This window comes from Spea bombifrons, chromosome 3 (genome assembly GCF_027358695.1).
Source record: "Spea bombifrons isolate aSpeBom1 chromosome 3, aSpeBom1.2.pri, whole genome shotgun sequence".
NCBI lineage: Eukaryota > Metazoa > Chordata > Amphibia > Anura > Pelobatidae > Spea > Spea bombifrons.
Genome location: NC_071089.1, coordinates 18,930,534 through 18,954,391, shown reverse-complemented (window position 1 = coordinate 18,954,391; position 23,858 = coordinate 18,930,534). Strand labels below are relative to the sequence as shown.

Genomic DNA, 23,858 nt, shown 5'->3' with positions numbered 1-23,858 from the left:
AGAAGTAATCAAGGCTTTTATAATGCATTCCTGATGACATGTTCTTCATTCTGTGTCTGCTGTGAAATACTGTTGACAGTTGAGGTGAAAATCTACTCACTTTTTATATTGTGCATCATGACCAAAAGGTGACATTTTATTATAATGGAACATCGATGTCATAAGCATTCATCCTTTAAACTGTCACCCTTGAAGATTGATTCATTCAAGAGGCGACATAATGTGTGTCAGGATCTCAGAAAAATGTCTTCAAAATTAGAATGTTTTGTACTTTTATCTAGTAAAAGAATGTGTTCAAAATCTCCAGTGATTAACCGTTTTTCAAATGGAATTTAATTGCCGTTTTCACCTTCTTTAGTGTTCTTCTGACTCTAGGCTATATTAGACAATTTTTTACGAGGGTGAGGCTAGTTCACTTTTAACTTCATGTCATTTATAAGAAAGCAAACCCTTAACTTTGCCCAAAATTCACCTTACTGCAGACATCAGTCTTTACGGATATTGGATTAACCACTGACCTTGTCCCTTTCCAGTGTGTACTTCATTAATGCCCCCTCCTACTTAGACCTATTTTACCTTAAGCCTTTGTATACAAATACTTTCCGTCTGGACAGTGTTCTTATATGTATATTTTATTTATAAAGCACTAACAGATGTTCTTAATGCTTTAAAGTTAACAGTCCATTAAAAGGAATGTAGGGTAACAGCATTGTATAAGAACCATAGTGAGATGAACTTATTGTAACTTGTGGAATGAATCCCATGGTGGGGATTAGCCCTGCTTGGTTGGTGTACACTCACAGGCCCGGCAAGCAAAAAAAAAGATTAGCTGCTGCTTGAAAATAACTTACTTTCATTCTGTTTCTGGAAATTCAGATGAAAGGAAGATTATCAGTCACAGCGAGGTCCCAATACACAGAATTTGTGTAGGTTGCAAGTAATAAACATTATTTATAACATAAATTATTACATTAGCTTAGAAGGTTCCTGGAAGTGTGTGCCCACCATTCTTATATACTTAAACCCAATGAGGAAAGCATAGAATGATATATGCACCTAAATGTCTCTGCATAAAAACAGGGCTCACAGTTCTTATTTTGTTAGCAGTACCTTATTTTGATAGTAATACCTATCTTCCAGAAGCCATGGTGGTATCTCCACAGACCTTACACAAAGATCTATCTTGCAGCACTTAGCTTCACAGTACCTTTGCTAGGTAGCCTTGTAGGAGCTATGATGGTGCAGCAATAATACAGATCACTTCCTTTAGTTCCCTGGGCTAGTTAGAGGATATTAGAGGACCTCTCCAACTGGACCATAAGCCCTACTTCCCACAAAAGCAGAGCCTAAATCACAGTGCTGTCCCCTGGGAAAACAGGACAGTTGTGGGTATATATTAGTGTGGGCAGTTCAGTCACTCAATCATTTGATTACCCATGTTAATTAAAACACAAATCCGCCTGATCATTTCTGTGAAAATCCCTTAACCTTAGTCTATTGGCAATCTTGAGGACTGGTGTACTAATCATGGGAAACATCACAAGAGTAGAGTTGTGATTTAATTCTCTCACTTGACTATCCATTATGGAGGGCTCTCACTAGTACTTTGTCCAGCAGAAATGGTTTCGCTCTCCATGTATAATGCGTAATTGAATGTATAGAGTCTTTCAAGAACCTTCACTGATTAAACTACACAGTATGCAGGACCAGTCAAGCTCTTCATGTAGCAGAAGTTCACTGGAGTTGGCTCTTCATAATGAATAGTCAAGGAACTAAAACACAACTCTCCTCTTTACTCTCCCTTTGAGAAAATGTATGTATCTGCAGCTGACCTTGTTCATTAAACAGTTTTTAAAAATTCTTTAACATGTTTCAAACCTTTTGCAAGAAATGTAAGATGGTGTTTCACAACTGGGATATTGGATTATTTTATTTGAAATATCTGTCACATCAAAAACATCAAAACGCATTTTGCGGTGCTACCTTAACTCTACTCAACATAAGAGAGCTGTAAGTAACCGAGCAATCAATTTCTGAACATATTTGCTGAATGCTCTTGGGTACAGGTTGGGGGTATTTGGGTTTCCTTTGGGTTGTGACTGCATCATTTTTATTCAATGCCTATGATGCCGGGCTTAGCGAATCAGCTTTCCAATCAGCGGCCGCACCCTTTGGAACATAAATAGTTAGCTCGATGATATATAAAATGCATCATATGATTTGACCCAGCAGTCTTACTGTAGTTCACTAAAGTCTAACTTGGCAATCTGACCCCATTTAAGCAAGCCAGCTTCCCTAAAGCAGCAATAAATCAAATAGTCAAGAATAAATTCTTATGTGTTTACAGCCATATTTCTCAGAGACAGCTGCTTTTATAGGACTGTAAGACCTGCTATTAATTTTTATTCTTAAAAGCGCCTCTTTCCGTTCAATAAACAGCTGACTTTTCCCCCCTTTTTTTAACCTCTGTTTATTTGCTAACAGGAGTTAAGAAATATGGAGCCTTTGATGGATCAATCAAGTGCTATAGTAGTGATTCATTAGACCAACAAATAAGTTAAGACGAACCACCATCTATATCCCCTGGTGGCTTTAATAAAGACATGCTGCCATAAATAAAAAAAGACACTAAAGTCTTTATCAGCCCTTCCTTCTAAAGTTTGCTCTTTTGATAGTATTTGTGAAGATGCCTATATGGCCTTTGAATTAGAAAAGACACAATGAAACAATTTCATCTCGTATTGCAACCTATTATTCTTCAATATCTTGGATATTGTCAACATGCTTTATGCAAAATATACCCTTACTTTCCTTATTTATTGCATTGTTACCTTTTGTCTCTCTTTTCTCATTTTTGTGATGCTTTATCATTTAACGTAATCCTTCTACATGTTCTTCCTTGCTTTCCTTTGGATGTGCAGGCAGGCAGATAGCAGCCGAGGATTAGTGTTGTACACTGTGTACGTCATTTATGTAGGCTGTACTTGTTGATTAGATGATTGCCATTCAACTCCAAATGTTTTTCCCATTCATTAAATGGAAGCTGTGTACATATTTTTTTCACATATCAATGAAAACAATTATGTTTTGTATTGTTAAATCTTCACGAAAGACGCATTGGATTTGCCTTTTTTATTGAGTGTTAATGTTCATCTGCTCCTTTAGCCCTGTAATTTCTGCTGGTGGTTTAATACTCCTTAGCAATGCTTTGTACAAGTACCTAGCACTGTTTATTTGTTGCTTTGTAGCATTGTTTACCTGGTTTAGGATCCATACCACACATGCTGTGTTTTTTGGAAATGAAAAAAAGGTTACTGCCTCTTAAAATTTGTCTACTGTGATGCTCCTTGGTTTTTGTAGCAGACTGACAGCTGGGGACTCTTTATGACTTTTTGGATATCTCTATTGGAAATCACTTGGAGAATCCCCAAACCACGGGGTTGTTGGAGTTTGCGATGATTACAGACAACTGCACACAGCATACAGGAAGCCAGTGTGTTATTTCCCTGGCTTAGATCTAAGTTATACTCCACATGGTCAAATTGTACTTGCTGTGTCAGGTATTATTATGCAGAAACATAGAACTTGACGGCATTTGACATCTAGTCTTCCAATTTTTCCTGTTGTAAGAACCTAAAACCTTATTCAGTCCTTTGTCTTGTCTAACATTCTGGAAATGCGAATGTCTTACACATGCATGTTTTCATTCCCTCACTGTTTTAGCTGCTACCACTTCTTTCCTTTCTTCTCCAAGCTGTACAATCCTTTAGTCCTTGCTGTTCATTTTTTATCTGCAAACCATTTACCATTTCAGTGTTCCTTCTTCTAACCCCATCCAGAATATCTATATCTTTCTAGAGATGGGGTCTCCAGAACTGTACAGAATACTCTTTTGAAGCTTGAGCCGAGATTTTTGAAGAACCACCTCTCTCTCTTTCTGCTGTTCCTTCTTTACATTGCTTGTCTACCTTTAAGTCTTTATGTCATTTCAAATACCGTATTTGCTCGATTATAAGACGACCCTGATTATAAGACGACCCCCCAAATCTGAATATTAATTTAGGAAAAAAAGATAAAGCCTGAATATAAGACGACCCTATAGGAAAAAGTTTTACCAGTAAATGTTAATTCATGTAAACTATTTTTTGGTTTTATTTCCTTCTATTTTCCAACCTGCCCCCCCAGTTATGCACATCTGCCCCAGAAATGCCTTTTAACCCTATATGCCACTGTGTCCCATGATATGCCTTTTGACCCCCTATGTGCCACTCTGCCTCCAGAAATGCCTTATACCCCTATATGTCACTTTTGCATTAAGGGGGTTAAAAGGCATATTATGGGGCAGAGTGGCATATAGGGAGGTTTAAGGCATTTCAGGAGGCAGAGTGGCGTATAGAGTTAAAAAGGCATTTCTGGAGGCAGAGTGGCATTAAGGGGGTTAAAAGGCATTTCATAGAACACTCTGCCTCCAGAAATGCCTTATGCCCCTCATTTAACACCCCCCCGCCCCCCCAAACTTACAGGTGCTTCTGACTCCCCTGTCATGCAGCCGGGGCAGTGTGTAGATGTCTACGCGATTTGCGTAGACAACTTACGCTGCAGCCGGAAGGAGGTGTGGCTAGCAGCGGGGGGGTTATCTATCTATTGCGCAGACCTTCCCTGACTGTCAGAGAGAATTCCCCCCACCGGTGCAGGGAACTCCTCCTTCCGGCTGCAGCGTAAATTGTTTACGCGGATCGCGTAGACATCTACTCGCTGCCCCGGCTACACACCGGTGAATCAGAAGCACCGCTAAGTGGGGCGGGGGGGGATGAGACAGGAGGATCCAGGTCCCCTGCAGCTGTGGGGGTTCTGGATCTTAGTCGTCTCATAGTCAGACCTATTTGAGGTCTGATTATAAGACGACCCCGATTATAAGACGAGGAGTATTTTTCAGAGCGTTTGCTCTGAAAAAACCTCGTCTTATAATCGAGCAAATACGGTATTACTCAGTAATATTAAATATTCAATTTTCCGATATATATATATATATATATATATATATATATATAATATTATTTAGCTGCTCCATGCTTTTAAGTGAAAACCACCTTTAAACTGCATAAAAAAAAATTTGTTCAAAAATTTGAATTGTAAATAAGTAAGTATATAATTTGAAAAACATAATTATGTATCTGGATAAAACCGCTTTGGTTCAATTAAGACTTAATCGCTTTATGTCAATCCAAGAGAGCAATAATTAATTTGTCACAGTTAATAAATGTAACCGGTTGCTAAGATGCAGTGAAATTGTCAAATGCCATTTGATGTTTTAATAGTAATGTGAAGGATTGCAAATAAGAGGTTGGAATAACAAATGCACACCACACAAAAACCTAATACTTAAAAAGTTAAGGGTATTTGAAAGTTCAATGCAAGCTTCATAAATTTCTCTACATTCCTCGCTTTCAATATTATTGTTCTTCCAATATTTTTTCATAACCTTAGTTACTTATTTGAAAACAAATATCTGCTTACTTTCTGCAACTCTCCTTAGTGATCAATATTAGTGGCATTGCTCAGTCTGGCGCTGTCCATGGTGCTGAAGTCTCTTTAAGGCATATGATAGCTGCGTGGTTCCATCCATGTGCTTCTTTTCGAAACCAACCCCTCCTGCCATGTGCCATGCAGGAGATGTGTTTGACCAGTCTCTCCTGGTACCTTATTGTTTAGAAGGGACATCAGGGACATTGTGGTAACTTGTCTTGTCTTCATGATCTCCATAAACAAAGCAAATAGGTTTAGGTGGGCAGGCTTAGAATCCTTACTCCTCGTCCACACTTCAAGACTCAAATGCTTAAAGGAAGTGATGCATAAATACACTGGAAACATGATGTGATGTCAAATACATCATCTCAACTAAGGTGGATGCGGGAAGAGTCACTTCCCAGCATAGAGCTATTCTCAGAGGGTGAGATCAAAGTGTGTGGAAGGGGATATATATATATATATATATATATATATATATATATATATATTTAGAGACAGAGAGAAAAAAATGGGGTTTGGCTGTGTGTATTTGGGATAAATGTGTTTTGCTGGGTTGTTAACTTATAATAAATAGCTTTTTAATGTAGACAAACTATTGTGAACTAACTTTCATTTATATTAATTTGATGAAACATCATTACATTACATTCTCCCTTTAATAATGTATGGACATGTTGCATTCTATTTGTTAAACACAGCGGACACCACATGTCCACATGTCTTTTCCTTCATTACTTTACTCTGGAGGGGTGGTATTTATTTTAGAACATAATGTTAAAGAGAGATTGTGGCTCAAAATGGTAGTGTTACTCTGTTCCATCTAGAGCTTGGTGGGTAGTAGATTGCATTAGGAAGATTAGATACTATTCTTCGTTGTGACTTTCCACACAATAGTTATGCCAGTTAATTTGCTCTATCAATTTACTGAACATTGACAAGGGAAGCCATATTAATATCTAATGTGCCGTGAGTTCTACTGTTGATTTGTTCCTGTAGCCAAATGGATACCCCATCATCACATGTTAGTTACCACAACATCCAGTGGTCGGTCACATGCAATATCCCTTAAAACATGTGTTAGTTTTTCCAGTATTCCCTTTTATTTTCCCATCGCAATGTCTAGGTAAAAGCTCTAATTCTTTTCCTGCCTCCCTGTTTGTGGAAGAGTGGGAAGCGGTTAAAAATACTATTAACAGCTTTACATGCATATATCAGACCTTTTGATATTCTTGAATGTATTCCTCAGGCCCAGGTGACTTCTACACTTTTAATTTTCAATGTTCTTTTGGAATTTATTTTTCTGAAAATAGACTCTTGGTCCACTACATTACCATTTATATTTATTTTTTTTCTCCTCACCTTCACATTCAATTTCAAAAACCGTGCAAAAATAATTATTGTTACACAGACCATTGTCTCCTTCAGTGTATCTGCCACATTTTAAGTATTACCTATGATCTCCTTTTGTTTCTCTGTCTCTATATAACAAAAAGAAAGTTGTGGCTGGGTTTAAATTGGATTTGTTTGCACTTCAGACTTTGGTACATCTTATGCTCTTCATACTCACCTGCCTGTAATTTTATTATTATTACTATTAAAATTACTTATTTTTATTTAAGATGTTTTTTTAAAATAAAGAACTCTGTATATGCCAGTACATCATGAGTAAATGTGATTTTAAGAATGTTTCCATTTTTGTACATTCATTTTATATTCAATTTACATTGGACATTTTGGAAAGACGGTGGGTCCATTTTATAGTGAAAATGACAATTGGTCAAATACTGCACTTATGGCAAATAAGAGTTTTTGACTCTTCAAGGCCTTTAATGCCATATGGACTCCTCAGATGTATGCATTTTAGTACATCATATTCATAGAATAACAGCGGTAGAGAAGGTTTGTCACTAAAGAGAACAATTTCCAGTCTATCACACCTTGTTAAATATCCCTGCTTAGGGAGACATTCCAACCATCCTATGCACTTTAATTCATATGATAGCCGAGCGCTCCCTGTAAATTTTCTTGAAGTCCCTGTTGTAAATGCCGTACAGGCGATGTGTTTGGCTGGTATACTTACCGCCGGTAAGCTCCAGCACGTCACCATGCAGGAAAGCACTCCCGTTGAAATGCCCATCGACACACGAGTCTTGGAAATCTTGCCCAAGCATCTATGACAGCTTAATGTGGTGGAAAGAGGCAAGTATCTCGCACATGCACAGTAATAGGCAGCAAAAACTTTCAGCCAAACTGGGGAATACATAGATAGCATTCTGTGAGGAAGCCCTCTATACATTTGCATTTAGTGCATACAAAGGTTGTAGCGTACCTTCCAAAATCCATGACACAATGTTTCTTTAGTTGATGTGTGATTCATGTAGGTTTGTTTTTAAACGTTATGTCTGTATGAAGTGGGCATTTATATAACATATTATATTTTTGCAGCTTATTCCATAGATATCCCTAAAATACATTAATTATTTTCTACTTTGCAAGCCATGTGCTTCTCCTTTATGTAGCAGTGCTGTTAACCAAACACATATTTTTCCTTTTCTTCCAATTCTTCATTTTTACATGAACTGGGTATTCAGGAGTCTGAAATAGCACATTTGTTGAAATGCTCTAAAAAGTTACAAAATCTTTACTTTCTTTTCTGCTCAGATTCTAGTTCTAAAGCAATTTTTCTAAATTTAAAATTGAAGAATTTTAAGTGTTTCTTAAGCATTCGTTTGCAAGTTACTTTTCTGAAGTCTTCAAAAAGAAAATCTAGGTGCAAGTTTCCCTTTCATTCTACACAAGAAAGGAGAAGCGGACGTTTCCTACGGCTGCAGAGGATGTCTGCTCTTCTTATTTTTCCTCTTATATTTTAACTCGCTGTCAAAAAAACTGGTGACAAAAGTATTGTAATGGATTATGGCCTCAAAGGTAAAATTAGTGTAACATATGATGCCATGTAGCAATTGTAATGCAAATGGGATCTTGATTCATTACCAATCTATATGATTTTAGATTTTAATGAAAAATTTTAAAATAACAATATGGGGACGTTTTACATTACGGAGAAGATGGTAGATACGTGGAACAGCTGCCCAGCAAAAAGTGATAAAGATTATTACATTAAGGGAATTTAAACATTCACAGGATAGCCAGATGGCATAAGCTAGGACCAAGTCTTTACAGCAGGAAAAAAAGCCAAGCGGACTTGATGGGCCGAATGGTTCTATGTTTCTATATAAGACCGAACTGTAAAATTCTACATTACAAGTATGTCTTAGTGTGAAATATTTATCAGCACAGACCTGGTCTCCCTTTTTTTTTTACCTTCATCTTATGCTACACGTTAAAAGCTTTCCATTAAAAACCTAATGATGGTGTCACGGCACAGCGTACAGAGGAGACGCCGTAGTCAGGTAGGACTGCAGGGATGGTCCAGAGAGCCGAGGTCAGGATACCGGAGAGCAGGATAAACGAGGAGCAAGCCGAGGTCAGGATACCAGAGATCAGAATAGTCAAAAACAAGCCGAGGTCAAATACAGGAATCAAGCAGGAAAACGCTATCTGGGTGCTAGCACAGGGCATAGACGACCATCAGAAGGCGAAGTCTAAGAGTTCTGAAGTCTCTTATATAGGCACAGGAAGTTTAGGCACTAATTGGATGTTTCCCGCCAAATTTTCAAAGTGCCGTTACGTCACTTCCTGCGGCCATCTTGTGGTTGGCGATTTCGTAATCTTTCCATATAGGTCGAGGTAGTACCAGCCGGCGCCGCTAGGTGGCGTGAAGCAGAACGAGTCAGGACTCCAGAGAAGGACGCGTCTCCCGGCTCCAGCTGCTGGGAGGATCTTGTGCAGGTAAGTGGTCTCCCTCTTCCTCGCGGCGGCTGCGGCTGCTGTGTAGAAGCGGGAGGTCTCCCCCTTCTCCGCGGTGGCTGCGGCTGCTGGATAGACGAGGGAGGTCTTCCCCTTCTGCGCGGTGGCTGTGGCTGGAGCTGCCGTGCGGAAGCAGGGGGTCTCCCTCTTCCTCGTGGCAGTTGCGGCTGGGGCTGCCGTGTAGAGGCGGGGGGTCTCCCCCTTCTTCGCGGCGCTTGCTGCTGCTGGTCCGAGGCGGGGGGTCTCCCCTCTCTTCGCGGCAGCAGCGGCCGCCGGACCGAAGCGGGGGGTCTCCCCCTACCTCGCGGCTGCTGACACGCGGCTGGAGCCGTAACAGTACCCCTCCTCAAAGGGGCGACCTCTGGGCGACCCCTGTTAGAGCAACTCTGCCCTCTAGCCAGGAATGCACGTACAAGGTGAGGAGCATGAAACCGAGCCTCCGGTACCCAGGAACGATCCTCTGGGCCAAGTCCCCTCCAATGAATCAGATATTGGAGACTCCCTTGTTGCCTGCGAGACTTCAGGATAGCTTGAGGAGTACGTCCAGAAATATCAGTGGCCGAAGTCTCCGAAACAGAGGATCTGGTCGAAAAGCGGTTGCAAACCAGCGGCTTCAATAGGGAGACATGGAAGACTCTAGGAATACGGAGTGTCCTAGGCAGGGAAAGTTCATAGGCGACAGGGTTCACCCGGCGGACAATCGAGAAAGGACCGATAAAACGTGGTGCCAGCTTCATGCTGGGTACTCTGAGTCGCAGGTACCTTGTAGACAACCACACTCTGTCCCCAGGAGAATAGGCAGGATTCCTAGAACGACGTTTGTTAGCTTGGAGTTCCTGTCGCTCACCCGCCAATTCTAGAGCCCTCCGCACCGAAGCCCACGTAGACTGGATAGTCACCAACCGCTCCTCCAGTACTGGATCAGTAGAAGTAGGGAAGGCGCCAGGAAAGGGTTGAGGGTGAAGACCATACACACAATAGAAGGCGGATTCTCCAGTGGACTCTTGTACCGCATTATTGCGAGCAAATTCAGCCAATGGCAACAGGTCAACCCAATCGTCCTGATGATGGTTAATGAATATGCGCAGGTACTGTTCGAGGTGCTGGTTAGCCCTCTCTGCTGCGCCGTTGGACTGTGGGTGGTATGCGGAGGAAAAGGCCAGGGTGACACCCAAGGCTCTAGTGAACTCGCGCCAAAAACGTGCAATAAACTGAGTGCCACGGTCGGAGACAATCTCAGTAGGGACTCCATGGAGGCGGACGATCTCCCGCATGAATAAGTCAGCCAACACCGAAGCCGTGGGTAGTCTCCTCAAGGGTATCATATGCGCCATCTTAGAAAAGCGATCGACGATCATGAGGATGACAGTATATCCCTTGGAGTTGGGTAAATCCACGATAAAGTCCATGGCAAGGTGAGTCCAGGGCCTTGAAGGACGAGGTAATGGATGGAGCAGCCCAGCAGGGAGATTTCTAGAAGACTTGTTGGCAGCACACTTGAGACAGGAGCGGACAAACAGGGCAGTATCCCTGCTCCATTCTGGCCACCAAAATGTCCTGGACACGAGGTCCTTGGTTCGTGCTAGCCCAGGATGGCCTGCAGTTCTGGAGCCATGGGACAGACGAAGCACATGGGTACGGAGGTTAGCAGGAACAAAAAGTTTCCCAACCGGCAACGACGCTGGAGCTTGGGCTTGTAAACCAGAAATGCGATCAAGCAAGGGAGTCCGGCAACGAAGGTGTAGCGCAGCGAGAACCTTGGTAGTAGGTATAATGGGCTCAGGCGCACGACCCTCCTCCTCTGGAAGCACATGTATCCGGGAGAGGGCATCAGCCTTGACATTCTTGGAACCCGGACGATAAGTCAATACGAATGAGAATCGGGAGAGAAACAAAGCCCATCTGGCCTGTCGAGGGTTTAGGCACTTGGCATTCTCTATGTACTGAAGGTTCTTGTGGTCCGTTAGAATCAACGTAGGAATCTGCACACCCTCCAGTAGATGACGCCACTCCTCCAGTGCCAGGATAACAGCCAGCAGCTCCTTGTTCCCCACATCATAGTTCCTCTCTGCTGGGGAGAATCTTCTGGAGAAGAATCCGCACGGATGGAGAGGACCACTGTATGAGATTCTCTGGGACAGGACAGCTCCGACTCCGGCTTCAGATGCATCGACCTCCAGAACAAATGGCAACCGAGGATCAGGATGACGCAACACAGGAGCGGTGGTAAATTTCGTCTTGAGCCGGGAAAAAGCGGAAATGGCCTCAGGAGACCACTCCAGGGTGTTCGCCCCTTTCTTAGTAAGGGACGTTAAAGGAGCCGCAACCTTGGAGTAGTCACGGATGAATCGTCTGTAATAGTTCGCAAACCCCAGAAAACGCTGCAGGGGTTTCAGGCCCAAAGGTTGAGGCCAGTCTCTGATGGCTTGGACCTTGGATGGGTCCATCTCGAAACCAGAGGGTGTAATGACGTATCCCAGGAATGTCACCCTCTGGATCTCAAACTCACATTTCTCGAGTTTAGCATATAGTCCATGGAGCCGTAGTCGGGACAAAACGCGAGCAACCTGGGTACGATGAGACTGCAAATCCGAAGAGTATATCAGAATGTCATCCAGGTACACCACTACAAACTGTTGGAGAAAGTCCCGGAGGCAATCATTGATGAATTCTTGGAAGACTGCCGGGGCGTTGCACAGCCCAAACGGCATAACAGTATATTCGTAATGTCCCGAACGAGTATTGAAGGCAGTCTTCCATTCGTCGTCCGCACGGATCCGGACGAGATTGTACGCACCCCGGAGATCCAACTTGGTGTAAATAGTGGCCCCACGTAGCCTATCGAAAAGTTCAGAGATTAGGGGAATAGGGTATGTGTTACGCCTGGTGATCCTGTTTAGCCCACGATAATCAATGCAGGGACGAAGCTCCCCGTTCTTCTTTTTTACGAAGAAGAAACCTGCGCCCGCAGGGGAGACAGAGCGGCGGATAAATCCTCGGCGAAGATTCTCCTCTATATATGATTCCATAGCTTGGGTCTCCGGAATGGAGAGTGGGTAAACCCGCCCCCGGGGTGGCATGGTCCCAGGAAGCAAGTCAATTGGGCAGTCATAAGGCCTGTGTGGTGGTAGCTTCTCAGCCTCCTTCTTATCGAAGACGTCCGCGAAATCCCGGTACTGTGCAGGCAGAGAGGAGGTCTCCCTCGAAGAGGCTGTAACCGTGGCATGCTTAAGAGGGGTGAGGCAATGTGCTTTACAGGACGCACTCCAGGCCGTGATCTGAGTCGTAGTCCAATCAATAGCAGGATTATGTACTTGTAACCACGGAAATCCCAATATAATGGGAATGGAGGGTGAGCGGATGACGAGAAGTTGCAATCGTTCCTTGTGTACGATCCCGACGGCAAGGTTGAGTGGGGCTGTAGAGCGAGAAATCTGGTCAGGATGAAGCGGTCTGCCATCAATAGCCTCAACAGCTAATGGTGCGGGCAGGGATAGGGTGGGAATGCGTTGCTGCTCACAAAACACTGAATCAATAAAGTTGCCGGCAGCGCCGGAGTCCAGGAAAGCCTCAGTGTCAACGAATCCAGCATCCCAGACCAGACGGACCGGAACAGTCATGCGGGTGGTGAACCCGTCGGGGGAATAGTTTACCACACCTATAGTAGGTTCCCCTGGCCTACCTAGGTGCGGGCGTTTCCCGGCCTGCTAGGACAGTGTCCGATGAAATGACCCGAGAGTCCGCAGTAAAAGCATAATCCCTCCCGTCTCCGCCTGTTCCTCTCTCGTTCGGAGACCCGAGTGGCTCCCAACTGCATGGGTTCGTCAGACGGTTCATTCGAGGGTTCGGCAGATGAAAACTGAGGCGAGAAGCGTGTAGTAGATCTCCCACCCTTGTCGCTTGACTTCAGACTCTCACGTTGGGCTTGTCTTTGGCGGAGACGCAGATCAATCTGGGAAACATACGAAATCACGGAGTCTAGCTCCATGGGTAAGTCTCTGGCAGCAGTCTCGTCCTTGAGGGTCTCAGAAAGTCCATTCAGGAAGGCGGCCACCAATGCCTCATTAGTCCAGTTCACCTCTCCCATCAGGGTCCGGAACTCTATAGCATACTCCAGAAGCGGGCGGGACCCCTGACGAATGGTAAAGAGTGAATTAGAAGCGGTGGCCCTTCTACCCGGAGTATCAAACGCAGCACGTAGACTGGAAACAAATTCAACATAGGAGCGCACCGTAGAAACGTTCCTCTCCCAGAGCGGTGAAGCCCATGCCAAGGCTTTATCCGTGAGGAGAGAAATGACATATCCCACCTTGGCACGTTCAGTGGGAAAGGCGTAAGGAGACAGTTCAAAGTGTATCTCACACTGATTCAGGAAACCCCGACAGGTTGCCGGATCACCACCGTAACGTTGGGGTGGAGGCAGGTGAGCAGGAACCGTGGCTACTGGTAACGGTGGTGGAGTAGGAGCCGCCACAGGTTGCGGTGCTTGCTGTGCAGGATCAGTACGCTGAAGCAAAGTCTGAAGGGCTTGAGCAAATTGATCCAGACGGTGATCCATCTCGTCAAGTCGAGCCTCAGTGGACCCTTGTCCTACCGAAGCGGGTCTCATGATGGCCTTCTGATTCTGTCACGGCACAGCGTACAGAGGAGACGCCGTAGTCAGGTAGGACTGCAGGGATGGTCCAGAGAGCCGAGGTCAGGATACCGGAGAGCAGGATAAACGAGGAGCAAGCCGAGGTCAGGATACCAGAGATCAGAATAGTCAAAAACAAGCCGAGGTCAAATACAGGAATCAAGCAGGAAAACGCTATCTGGGTGCTAGCACAGGGCATAGACGACCATCAGAAGGCGAAGTCTAAGAGTTCTGAAGTCTCTTATATAGGCACAGGAAGTTTAGGCACTAATTGGATGTTTCCCGCCAAATTTTCAAAGTGCCGTTACGTCACTTCCTGCGGCCATCTTGTGGTTGGCGATTTCGTAATCTTTCCATATAGGTCGAGGTAGTACCAGCCGGCGCCGCTAGGTGGCGTGAAGCAGAACGAGTCAGGACTCCAGAGAAGGACGCGTCTCCCGGCTCCAGCTGCTGGGAGGATCTTGTGCAGGTAAGTGGTCTCCCTCTTCCTCGCGGCGGCTGCGGCTGCTGTGTAGAAGCGGGAGGTCTCCCCCTTCTCCGCGGTGGCTGCGGCTGCTGGATAGACGAGGGAGGTCTTCCCCTTCTGCGCGGTGGCTGTGGCTGGAGCTGCCGTGCGGAAGCAGGGGGTCTCCCTCTTCCTCGTGGCAGTTGCGGCTGGGGCTGCCGTGTAGAGGCGGGGGGTCTCCCCCTTCTTCGCGGCGCTTGCTGCTGCTGGTCCGAGGCGGGGGGTCTCCCCTCTCTTCGCGGCAGCAGCGGCCGCCGGACCGAAGCGGGGGGTCTCCCCCTACCTCGCGGCTGCTGACACGCGGCTGGAGCCGTAACAGATGGTAGCTGCTTAATATTATTTTCAAAAATATCAATAATAACATGAATTCCTATCTGCATAATCACAGAGGAAAGTAGAATGCATTAAGCACTTGTAGTATTCGCAATTAAAGCAATTCTTTCCCACTCCCTGTTGAAGGTGATATATTTTATATGGGAGCTAATGGAAGCTTTCATGGATCGTGAATGCAGATGACTGATATGATTAAGATGTAGCTTAAACTGCTATTTGTGTAACTGTTATGTTCATGTAAAATGACGGGGCACATGAGGACTCCATATTGTGAATTATTTTTCCAAGTGCTGTATATGCAGCAATCACGTCGGTGGAACTCGCACCGTAGAACCCATGTGATGTAATGATGTGGAGGCAATATGTCTTTCCTGCTACAGCCTATTCCACCCCACAATAATTAAACTCAACATTCTATATAGTTACCCCAATTTAAATAGCATGATTTCCCTACTCTCCCCCATAATTACCACTTTGCAACCGAGGATATAACTACAAAAAAATCTAAATTAATTACGCACCAGCTACATTCTCTACGCCGCACAAAACAGTGCAGTAATATTCAGCCTTGCTAATATCCATCTCTGTCTGTTAGTGATGGAAATATATACTTCATTTTAGGGGTTAATTGCTGTGAGTGTGTGCAATAATGTTATATATCAGAATTTGAAAACATTACTGTGTAAATATTCACTGAGAAATCGTTATAATTGTTATAATGAGCTGATCCATCATGGACACTAATTACTGCATCTGAATGTGCCAACCAAATGTATGTGTGTGTGTATACGGTACAGTGTATAAACTAGACGTGCATGGCAAGCAAAATCATTGGAAATACTGATTGGCCAGAAGGAAAAACTCCCACAGGTTGTTGCACCCATCAATCACAGCAGTAATAATCAATTATACCGCCCCCATTCTTTTGGCTACTTCTACCTATCGGTTATTGATATGTACCCCCCACACACACAGTCCCTCCCACTTTACCATCTCAAGGAGCGCCAAAACTGTTTGTAATGGCGGCTACACGTGGCAACAGATCCAAACTTTTGCAATTCGTTTTTGTCAATTTCTTCGGAGATCGTCCTCATTTTTGTCAGTTTTGTACGAATACACGAAACAGGCAATTTCCGTTAAACATAAAGCTTGTATTAAAAGGAATGCACAAGTCTAATAACATATATATATATATATATATATATATATATATATATATATATATATATATATATATATATATCTGTATAGGGTTTTTTGGCCGTTGGCACATCCTGTTTCTGAAAACAATTACATTATGCTCATGTGTTAACGTTCTCATTCCTGGGTGACGTCTAAAGGTCCTTAAATACAAACCATTTTACACACACAGAATTTGCACATGGAAACTGCATAATATGACATATGTCTTATTGTGGAGGCTAGAATTTAAGTAATTGATCCGTAGATTTGATTGAATGAATGTTAATTACACATGTGTAAAATATGAAGAATGGACAGTTAAAATTAATGGTCCAAATATAAGTAAGCATGCATGAACGTGCTTTAATAGGTGTAATATCCATATTTAAACACATAAAACATGATTTTATTACTCTTTATATGAATACTTGCCAACTTTTCTTCTTATTTTAGACTTTACATGACTGTATAGGCCTTTCTAAGACATACATGCAATTGAGCAACATAATATCTATGTATATATACATGTAATATATATATATAAATATACACTAACACCAACAAATTAAATGTGAATTGCTTTTGTTTGAAATCGGATATTAAGGTCATGCCATTTTTATAATAGGTTGACTGTGCTATTATAATGAAATATAAACTGTAATATACTAATTGTTTCCTTACTGGTATAAGTTATTTGATTTTGTATTGGTACTTGTGCAAGGTGTGTTATCCTTACCAACCGTCTTGTGTTGGATTCCCGTACCCTATAAGTTTTATTTAATGCCATGCTGTTCTCAGCTTGAGGAGAATACACTGGGGTTTTTTTCTTCTTCTATGGGCTGGGTACAAAAGCAGATATAAGTGAATAAAAAAAAGCTGAAGGGGTTTATAAAATGAAATAAGATAAAAGGTAATTGTACTCTGCATGAGAAAGGAAAATGTAGGTATTTAATAAAGCGTGTCGTTAATGTATAAGTAAAATGTGTTTTGCTTGTGTGTAAATGTCTGACTTTACTGATGGCAGGCTATGTTGCTCACTGCTCCGGGAAGACAATGTCGTGATGAGCGTGCACGCGCAGAGCCTGTTTTCAGTCGATGTGGCCATTTAACAGGGAAGCTATTTTCTATGGCATTACGTCTCAGGCTGGGCAAGAATCTTGCAAACTGTATTTTTGTAATTCTACTAGAAATCCTTCATGATATATTCTTTTTTGAAAAAGCTCTTGGAGGAGCTACCCGCCTGACCTAAATGACTGGGTTAATTCCAGATCTTGATGACTAGTAAATACTTTGTTATGACAATAGTCAAAGCATTATGATTTTAAAATAATGGTGTCTCATACGTACAAAACAGCCAGTTGTTTTCTGCCTTTAATGGCTAAACTCTCTGTATGACTCCTTATTTCAGCCTCTTTCTCTCACTAACCTCTCACTCCTGGTTCTCTCCAGATAATTTGTTCTTCTCATCCAGCTACTCCCTTTCTGGCTTGCCTTGATAATATGAGCCGTAAATATGGAACGCCGTTCTGAGATATATGATCTGTGTTCCATTCTAATTATCAGTGTCTGCTTCTGATTTATTTCTCAGATACATGTTTAATTTTAGCCCTCATTAACTTTACACCAACACTCTTTATCACATTTACAGATTTTTTTTGTCTTAAGAGACTGAAAGTGAGCTTGGGGCCCTACCGAAAATAGGTTCAAACAAAACTACTCTATCATGCTATCACTTTCCACCGTGTCTCATTATTTTCGTCTGTGTCAATAATTTAGCACATTCCTCTTAGAATGTTTTATTGATTAAATGGCTGTGTGTTTTATTACAATAACTTTATCTGTTTAGTTAACGGCTTTAACTATTCATCCAAATTTCCCAATGCACAAAGTAGGTTTTGCTGCCAAACGCATTACCGGAGGGGTAACAAACTGTATTATAACCTTAGAATAGTTTATTAGGAGGAAGTTTGTTTAAGGTTATTCGATTGATTTAATACTAATCCAGATCCTAAAACCTAAATCAAGCAGTATATATATATATATTTGTGACTTTGAACAATACTCTTTTGGTGTATGTTTCTTGGTACGCAATTCTAAATCAATGTTCTGTACGGTAGTTTCTAACATGCAGGGATCAGTACAGTAAACTATTCCTCCAAGCACAGGTGAAATTATGCAAATTTCAACATGAACTGTAAGCTCTTCAGGTCAAAAAAATTGCGTAATACCAGGTATAAAATGAAAGAAGTCATAAGAAAGTCTCTGGGCTGCTAATAAAACATATATATTTGATTTTTTTATTTTTATTTTACCAATGAACCCTAAAGAACTAGATGCATGGCTTCCATCTTCTTTTTTTTTTTTTTTTTTTTTTAATACATTTTAGTTTGGTACCTACCTGAGCTTCTGTATAACATGGTATCATTCTCGATTTTTTAGCTAAAACAATGTTTGTCTTTGGATAATGTGATAACTGGTGTGGAGTCAATGCAGGGCAGTTACTCCTGGTTCCTGATTTCTATAACTGGTGGATAGATAGTCCACCTTCTAAAGACATTCTAGCTAAACGTGTACAGATAATTAGTTATGTGTTTTCTCTTTTATCATACCACTATGAAAATGTGTTAGCTCTCCTAGTACTAGGACACTGGACAAATGCTACTGAAATGTAGACATGTAAATATTTTTGTTAGTTTGAGTGCTTTGATTTTTTTTCTCATGCTGAAACCTAATGGGCAAAAGCTTGAGGGGCACAAAAGTTTGAATATATGTTCAATCATAGTATCTGTATATTTCAGCTTACTGCCTTAGAATTTCCACCAAAGAAGCTCTTTGGAAACAAGGATGAACGTTTTATTGCTGAACGAAGGGCTCATTTAGAGGTAAGAAATATTTTAAATTTGTATTTAGCATGTATAATCCTATTCAAATGAATACGCAATACATCCTACCTCCTACGAGGTCCGCCTCAATGTAGATAAGTAACATTTTAACCTTCTCAGCCACTACCCATGCATTTGATAACCTTTACCAAAACGCAAAAGCAGCCCATAATATCAGGGAGACTACCTCCAACCAGATATAAAATATACATTTTGCTCCTCAAAGCTAAATGATGTACCTTCCAGTCTCAAGAAAGAGGGATTTCACTGAACATCAAGAACCCAGGCCTTGCTGCTGTATATGTCCCTCACTCTATGAACCACAAGGTTCTAATCCCATAATCAGTGCTGCCTAAATGTACAACCAGCATTCTGACAGATTACAGGTCTTGAGTCTTCAACTATATAGTGATTTAAACGGTGGTGTGATTTATGGCAGCTGCAAAATATATATCCAGTGGTGGACATTGACCAATGGTTATTACTTTAAACTTTTGTTTGTAATACAATGTTTGTAATATAAAATGCATGCCGTATCAGTCTAAGGGTTAGCTACAATATGTTTTCGTGGGAGTTAATATGAGGTAGTGTACGCTCTTGAATAATTCATTCATTCCTAGACTGTAAGCTCCATGGAGCAAGGACATCTTTCCTAATGTATTGTTAATTATTGTACCCCAAATCAAAAGCTCTACAGACTACATTGCTTATTATATTACATCACTAACTGTACTCATTTATTATACCGTAAAGTAAGCACACGTTTGTACTAGTAATAGTACAAACTTTGTAATAGTTTGTACTTTGTATGTATATTTGTATTATTTTTATTTATCTGTCTACATGTATGTTAATAGATCTGCATGTATGCTATGAGCTGTCAGTTCTGCTGAATATATTGGTAATCTAGTATTGTAATAATCATCCAATACGCGCAACCAATATCTAGGATTCTCTTTTGAAGAACATTGCATGGGAAAATTCAACTTTCCTGTTTCTATCACTAAAAATACTGTGTAAAGCATGATATTTTGGCTTACTTTTGAACATTCAAAAAGCGGTTGAGGTTTCATTTGCCCATCTCACACCAACTTCTTCACCAAAGGTCACTCAAAGGCTTAATACAAAGTAGGCTAGTTCCTAAACACAGTGGTGTTTTCATTAAGAATAAACACAGAAGAAAAAAATAAACTCCAGAATGAAGGTGAAATAAAGAAAATGTTATATAATTAGGTAAATTTCTCTTGGAAATTATGTTCAGGTGCAGTAAAAATAAAAAAATAGGCCATGACTCGTTCTTAAAGATAAAACTATTTAGCATTGTAGGCTTTCTTTGAGAATAACCATACTAAAACTGTAAAAAAACAATATGACCATTTATTGAGGACTTTGAACTTCCAAATATTGAGTTTAATGGACAGTCATATAGATTTTCCTCTTTTGTATATTGGCTTGGAGACATAAGATGAGCTGCCAATATAATGGTTATATTACATTGTTTTAGATTTTCTGTTTTATATAGGACATCAAAGAGTCTTATGGGTTTATTCATCATGACCAAAATTACTCTTTAACAACTTTCAGCCATTATTTCTGAAAACATACATTGTACTTTGGACAATTAGCACATTAACTTCCAATATGAGCAGAAGATTAGTTTTGTTTTGTATAAATAGGTAATGAGTTTTGATTTTCAGAAGTAGCATTATGGGGCCCACTGCATGCATTCATAACATACTAAATGTTGCTGTAAACTGAGCTAATTCCCATAACATCAGTTAATAGAAACCAAACATTATCTAAAATTGCTTTGTAACCGAATAAAAGTACATTGCACTTTGATGCCTTTTTCCATGCCCATATACTGTTAATACAGAGACAAGAAATCAATTTGGGTTCTAGCAATTTCTCATTTACCGTCTCCCATGTAAACCACAGTGACACTGATTTGTTTTTAATTCACCAACCCTGTGTGTTAACTTGTATACCCTTAGTAATGAATCTTGGTTTATGCGCTATCACAGTATGATATATCTTTATACATCTTAGCAGTCAGCCGAATACTTTTTTATGCTGACACAGTGACAACGTTGTGTTTTTTACTGTCAGGCAGACTAAATTACTACAGAATATCCCCCACTGGAAAGACCATTGACAAGAACGAAATTGACATAAGTCACTACATACATTGTAAATGTATATTAGATAGGAACAGAATTCGCCAGATTATTATCTCAAGAGGAAATATGTTGTGGAGTTTATTTATTGTAGTGCAGAGCCAAAGTCTAATGTAGAAATAGAAGGTTAGAGACAATGTTTTTTTATTGATTACCCTCTGTAATTAATACATAACGTTCAGCCTTAGAACAACACGTTCTAAGGCTGAACAATAGGTCTTAAGAAGTCTGGTATGCTTGGTGTTATTTTTGTTGCCTCCATGGTCTTTAGCAATTTGGCTTAAAGCTACATTTTCAGGTTTGTCCTGTATGATTGAACTAGATCAGAATGAATCTTATATGTTCTGCATATAAGGAAGTCACTGAACAAAGCCTGCCTCCCGCTGGAGAAGAACCAAAGAAGTTATGATTGACATGATTGTATAGCTTATAGCTTAAGTGTATATAGGTTAAGGAAAATACAGTAACACAGGTTATATTTTAAAGGAGGAGAAATGCTTGCACATATTATAGCCTAATATTAGATGAGAGACTTTGGCGTTAGATAAGGTATTAGTTTACAGAGAAGTTGATAGACTGTAGTGCTGTAGCCTTCTAATAAAGGTTAAATATGCATTATATAGGCATGTCCATGCTGAACATAATTCAAGGACCAGTGGTTTTAAGGCAGGTAGATTACCGTATATTGGCCATTGGTTCTTTCCTGGAAATGTTCATATGTTAAACATACATGTATGAATTCTATCCATACTAAACAAGCAGAAACAGAAATGTTTGCCCGATGACATTTTATTATTAGTTGTTTTAGGTCATTCTCAAATTCATGGTTCGCTAAACAGGAACACCAGAAAAGTTCTTGTTGTCCATTTGTTTTATAAACACACCATATTCCAACATACCTACATACAGTCCCATGCGTAGCCAACCTTTATTAACATATATGTTGAAATGGTAATTATGTTTCCTGTAGGATCCAACAGGTTTCCCTGTTTTGTTTAATCCACTTGCCATAGCTTTGTGCATAATAATGTATAAAATCAATCATGAAGAACATGCAAAATACAAAAAAGTAGGATTAAGTGGCAATTCTGCAAGGCAAAACCCTTCATTGTGACGTGCCACATTTGCAAATAAGTTTAATTTAAAATATTAACCGGGGGGAGGATCAGGGAGGACGTCACTGTAGTGCCGCCATTTTGGCGTAAGTTAGGTCCGCAGAGATGCGGACGAAAAAAGATTGCAAATAAAGGATTGAAGATAGAATAGAGAAGGGAGAAGGCAACATACTAAGCGATTAGCGCAAACAGAAGGGCGTAAGGGTTTGCGAAAAATAACTTCCTCGGACTGGCGAGTAATTTTACCAAATTACAGCTTTAAACTGTCATCTTGCGTATGGTATTTGACTTCCCTCTGTAAGGTTTTTCCCGTGAAGGAATACAAATTGTATAATATAATTACAAATTACTTACCATTTTGATACAGAAATGCTAAATAATCACTAAATAAAAATAATATAAATTGAATATATAATATTAAAGACAGATTGCCAATTATAAAAAGCCTAGAAATAATGAAATATGAGATGACACGGAAGACATTTGCAAATAAATATTGCAAATACATAATTAAATGTGCCCTCTGCTTAATAATGAAAGGTTCCTGGTACTTCATGTGGCTTAATTAAAATATAACATCTCTGGAGTAGCAGGTAATTACAATTCAGAAGACGTCCTTATGTCTTTTTTTTTTTTGTCACTGTACACAAAGATGGACAGGCAAGCATTTGCGTGGCTGACAGTTTTTGGCTCAGCTTATAAAATGTGGAAAATTGAGAGCTTGGAAGCAATCTCGCTCGACCCTCTCATCCACGGCAGTTTTCTTAGTTATATAGCATGAGCCTGGGCTTTGGCCTACTCATGCCCCACCACAAGTTGTCTCTCACTGCCCCCTATGTAACACTTTAAAATGGGAATTCATTGGTATAGCCTTAGTAGCCCATGTGTAGCTGAAAAGGAAAACATGTAGGTAGACATCTTATCTAAGCTATTGTAGCACAAATTCGTATTATCTTCCTGTATGATGTTCCTAAATGAAAACAGGGCAATATCACCTCAACATTGATACAAAAAAGAGAGCATGGTACAGTTTGCTTAGCTTAAAGACAAGAAAAATACGTGAAGGCTGAAAAGATCCCATCCTTTCTATTATAAGGTCTCAAACCTTAATTTGTCCTTGATCTCGTCTTAGGTTCATGTTTAAATTCCTTCACTGTATTAATCTCTACCAGTTTTATTAGGTAGCTGTTCCACTTATCTACCACCCCCTCAGTGTTCTCTCTCTCAGTTGAGGCGATGGAACAGTTTGTGGTTGTGGTTTGTTGTAGTGTGCTGACCTCCTACGTCAGCCGTTTCAGAAGTCTAATATAAATGTAAAAAAAATATTATTATCTCTTTATCTGTAAATTAACAAGAGAAGCACTCAGCCTTGTTCTTACCAATTCTCTTCTTTTTACTTAACCGACTCTGGTTCTTTGTCATTACGTTTTCAAATTAATTAGTACAATGTAGCTATTATTTCTTTCGTTAAGTATATATCATTAATCTGAAAATAGTAAAGCATAAAAATACATTCTTACTGCAGACCAAGTTAACACACATCTCCCGAAAACACTCGGAATGAATCACAGAGCAGTGTATTACTTTCTTTTCTGGTGCTTAGCAGGTTAATGTATTGAATGTTCTGATCCTGAA

General features: G+C 40.8%; 1 protein-coding gene across 1 annotated transcript in view; it reads left to right on the top strand.

The window, feature by feature from the left end:
* The window catches only part of KIF16B (kinesin family member 16B), a 124,096-nt gene that overhangs the window by 89,913 nt on the left and 10,325 nt on the right, over window positions 1-23,858 (top strand). The window contains exon 25 of the mRNA XM_053461300.1: window positions 18,848-18,931. Within this exon, the coding sequence (XP_053317275.1) occupies window positions 18,848-18,931 (84 nt within the window). The remainder of the gene's footprint in view (window positions 1-18,847; window positions 18,932-23,858) is intronic.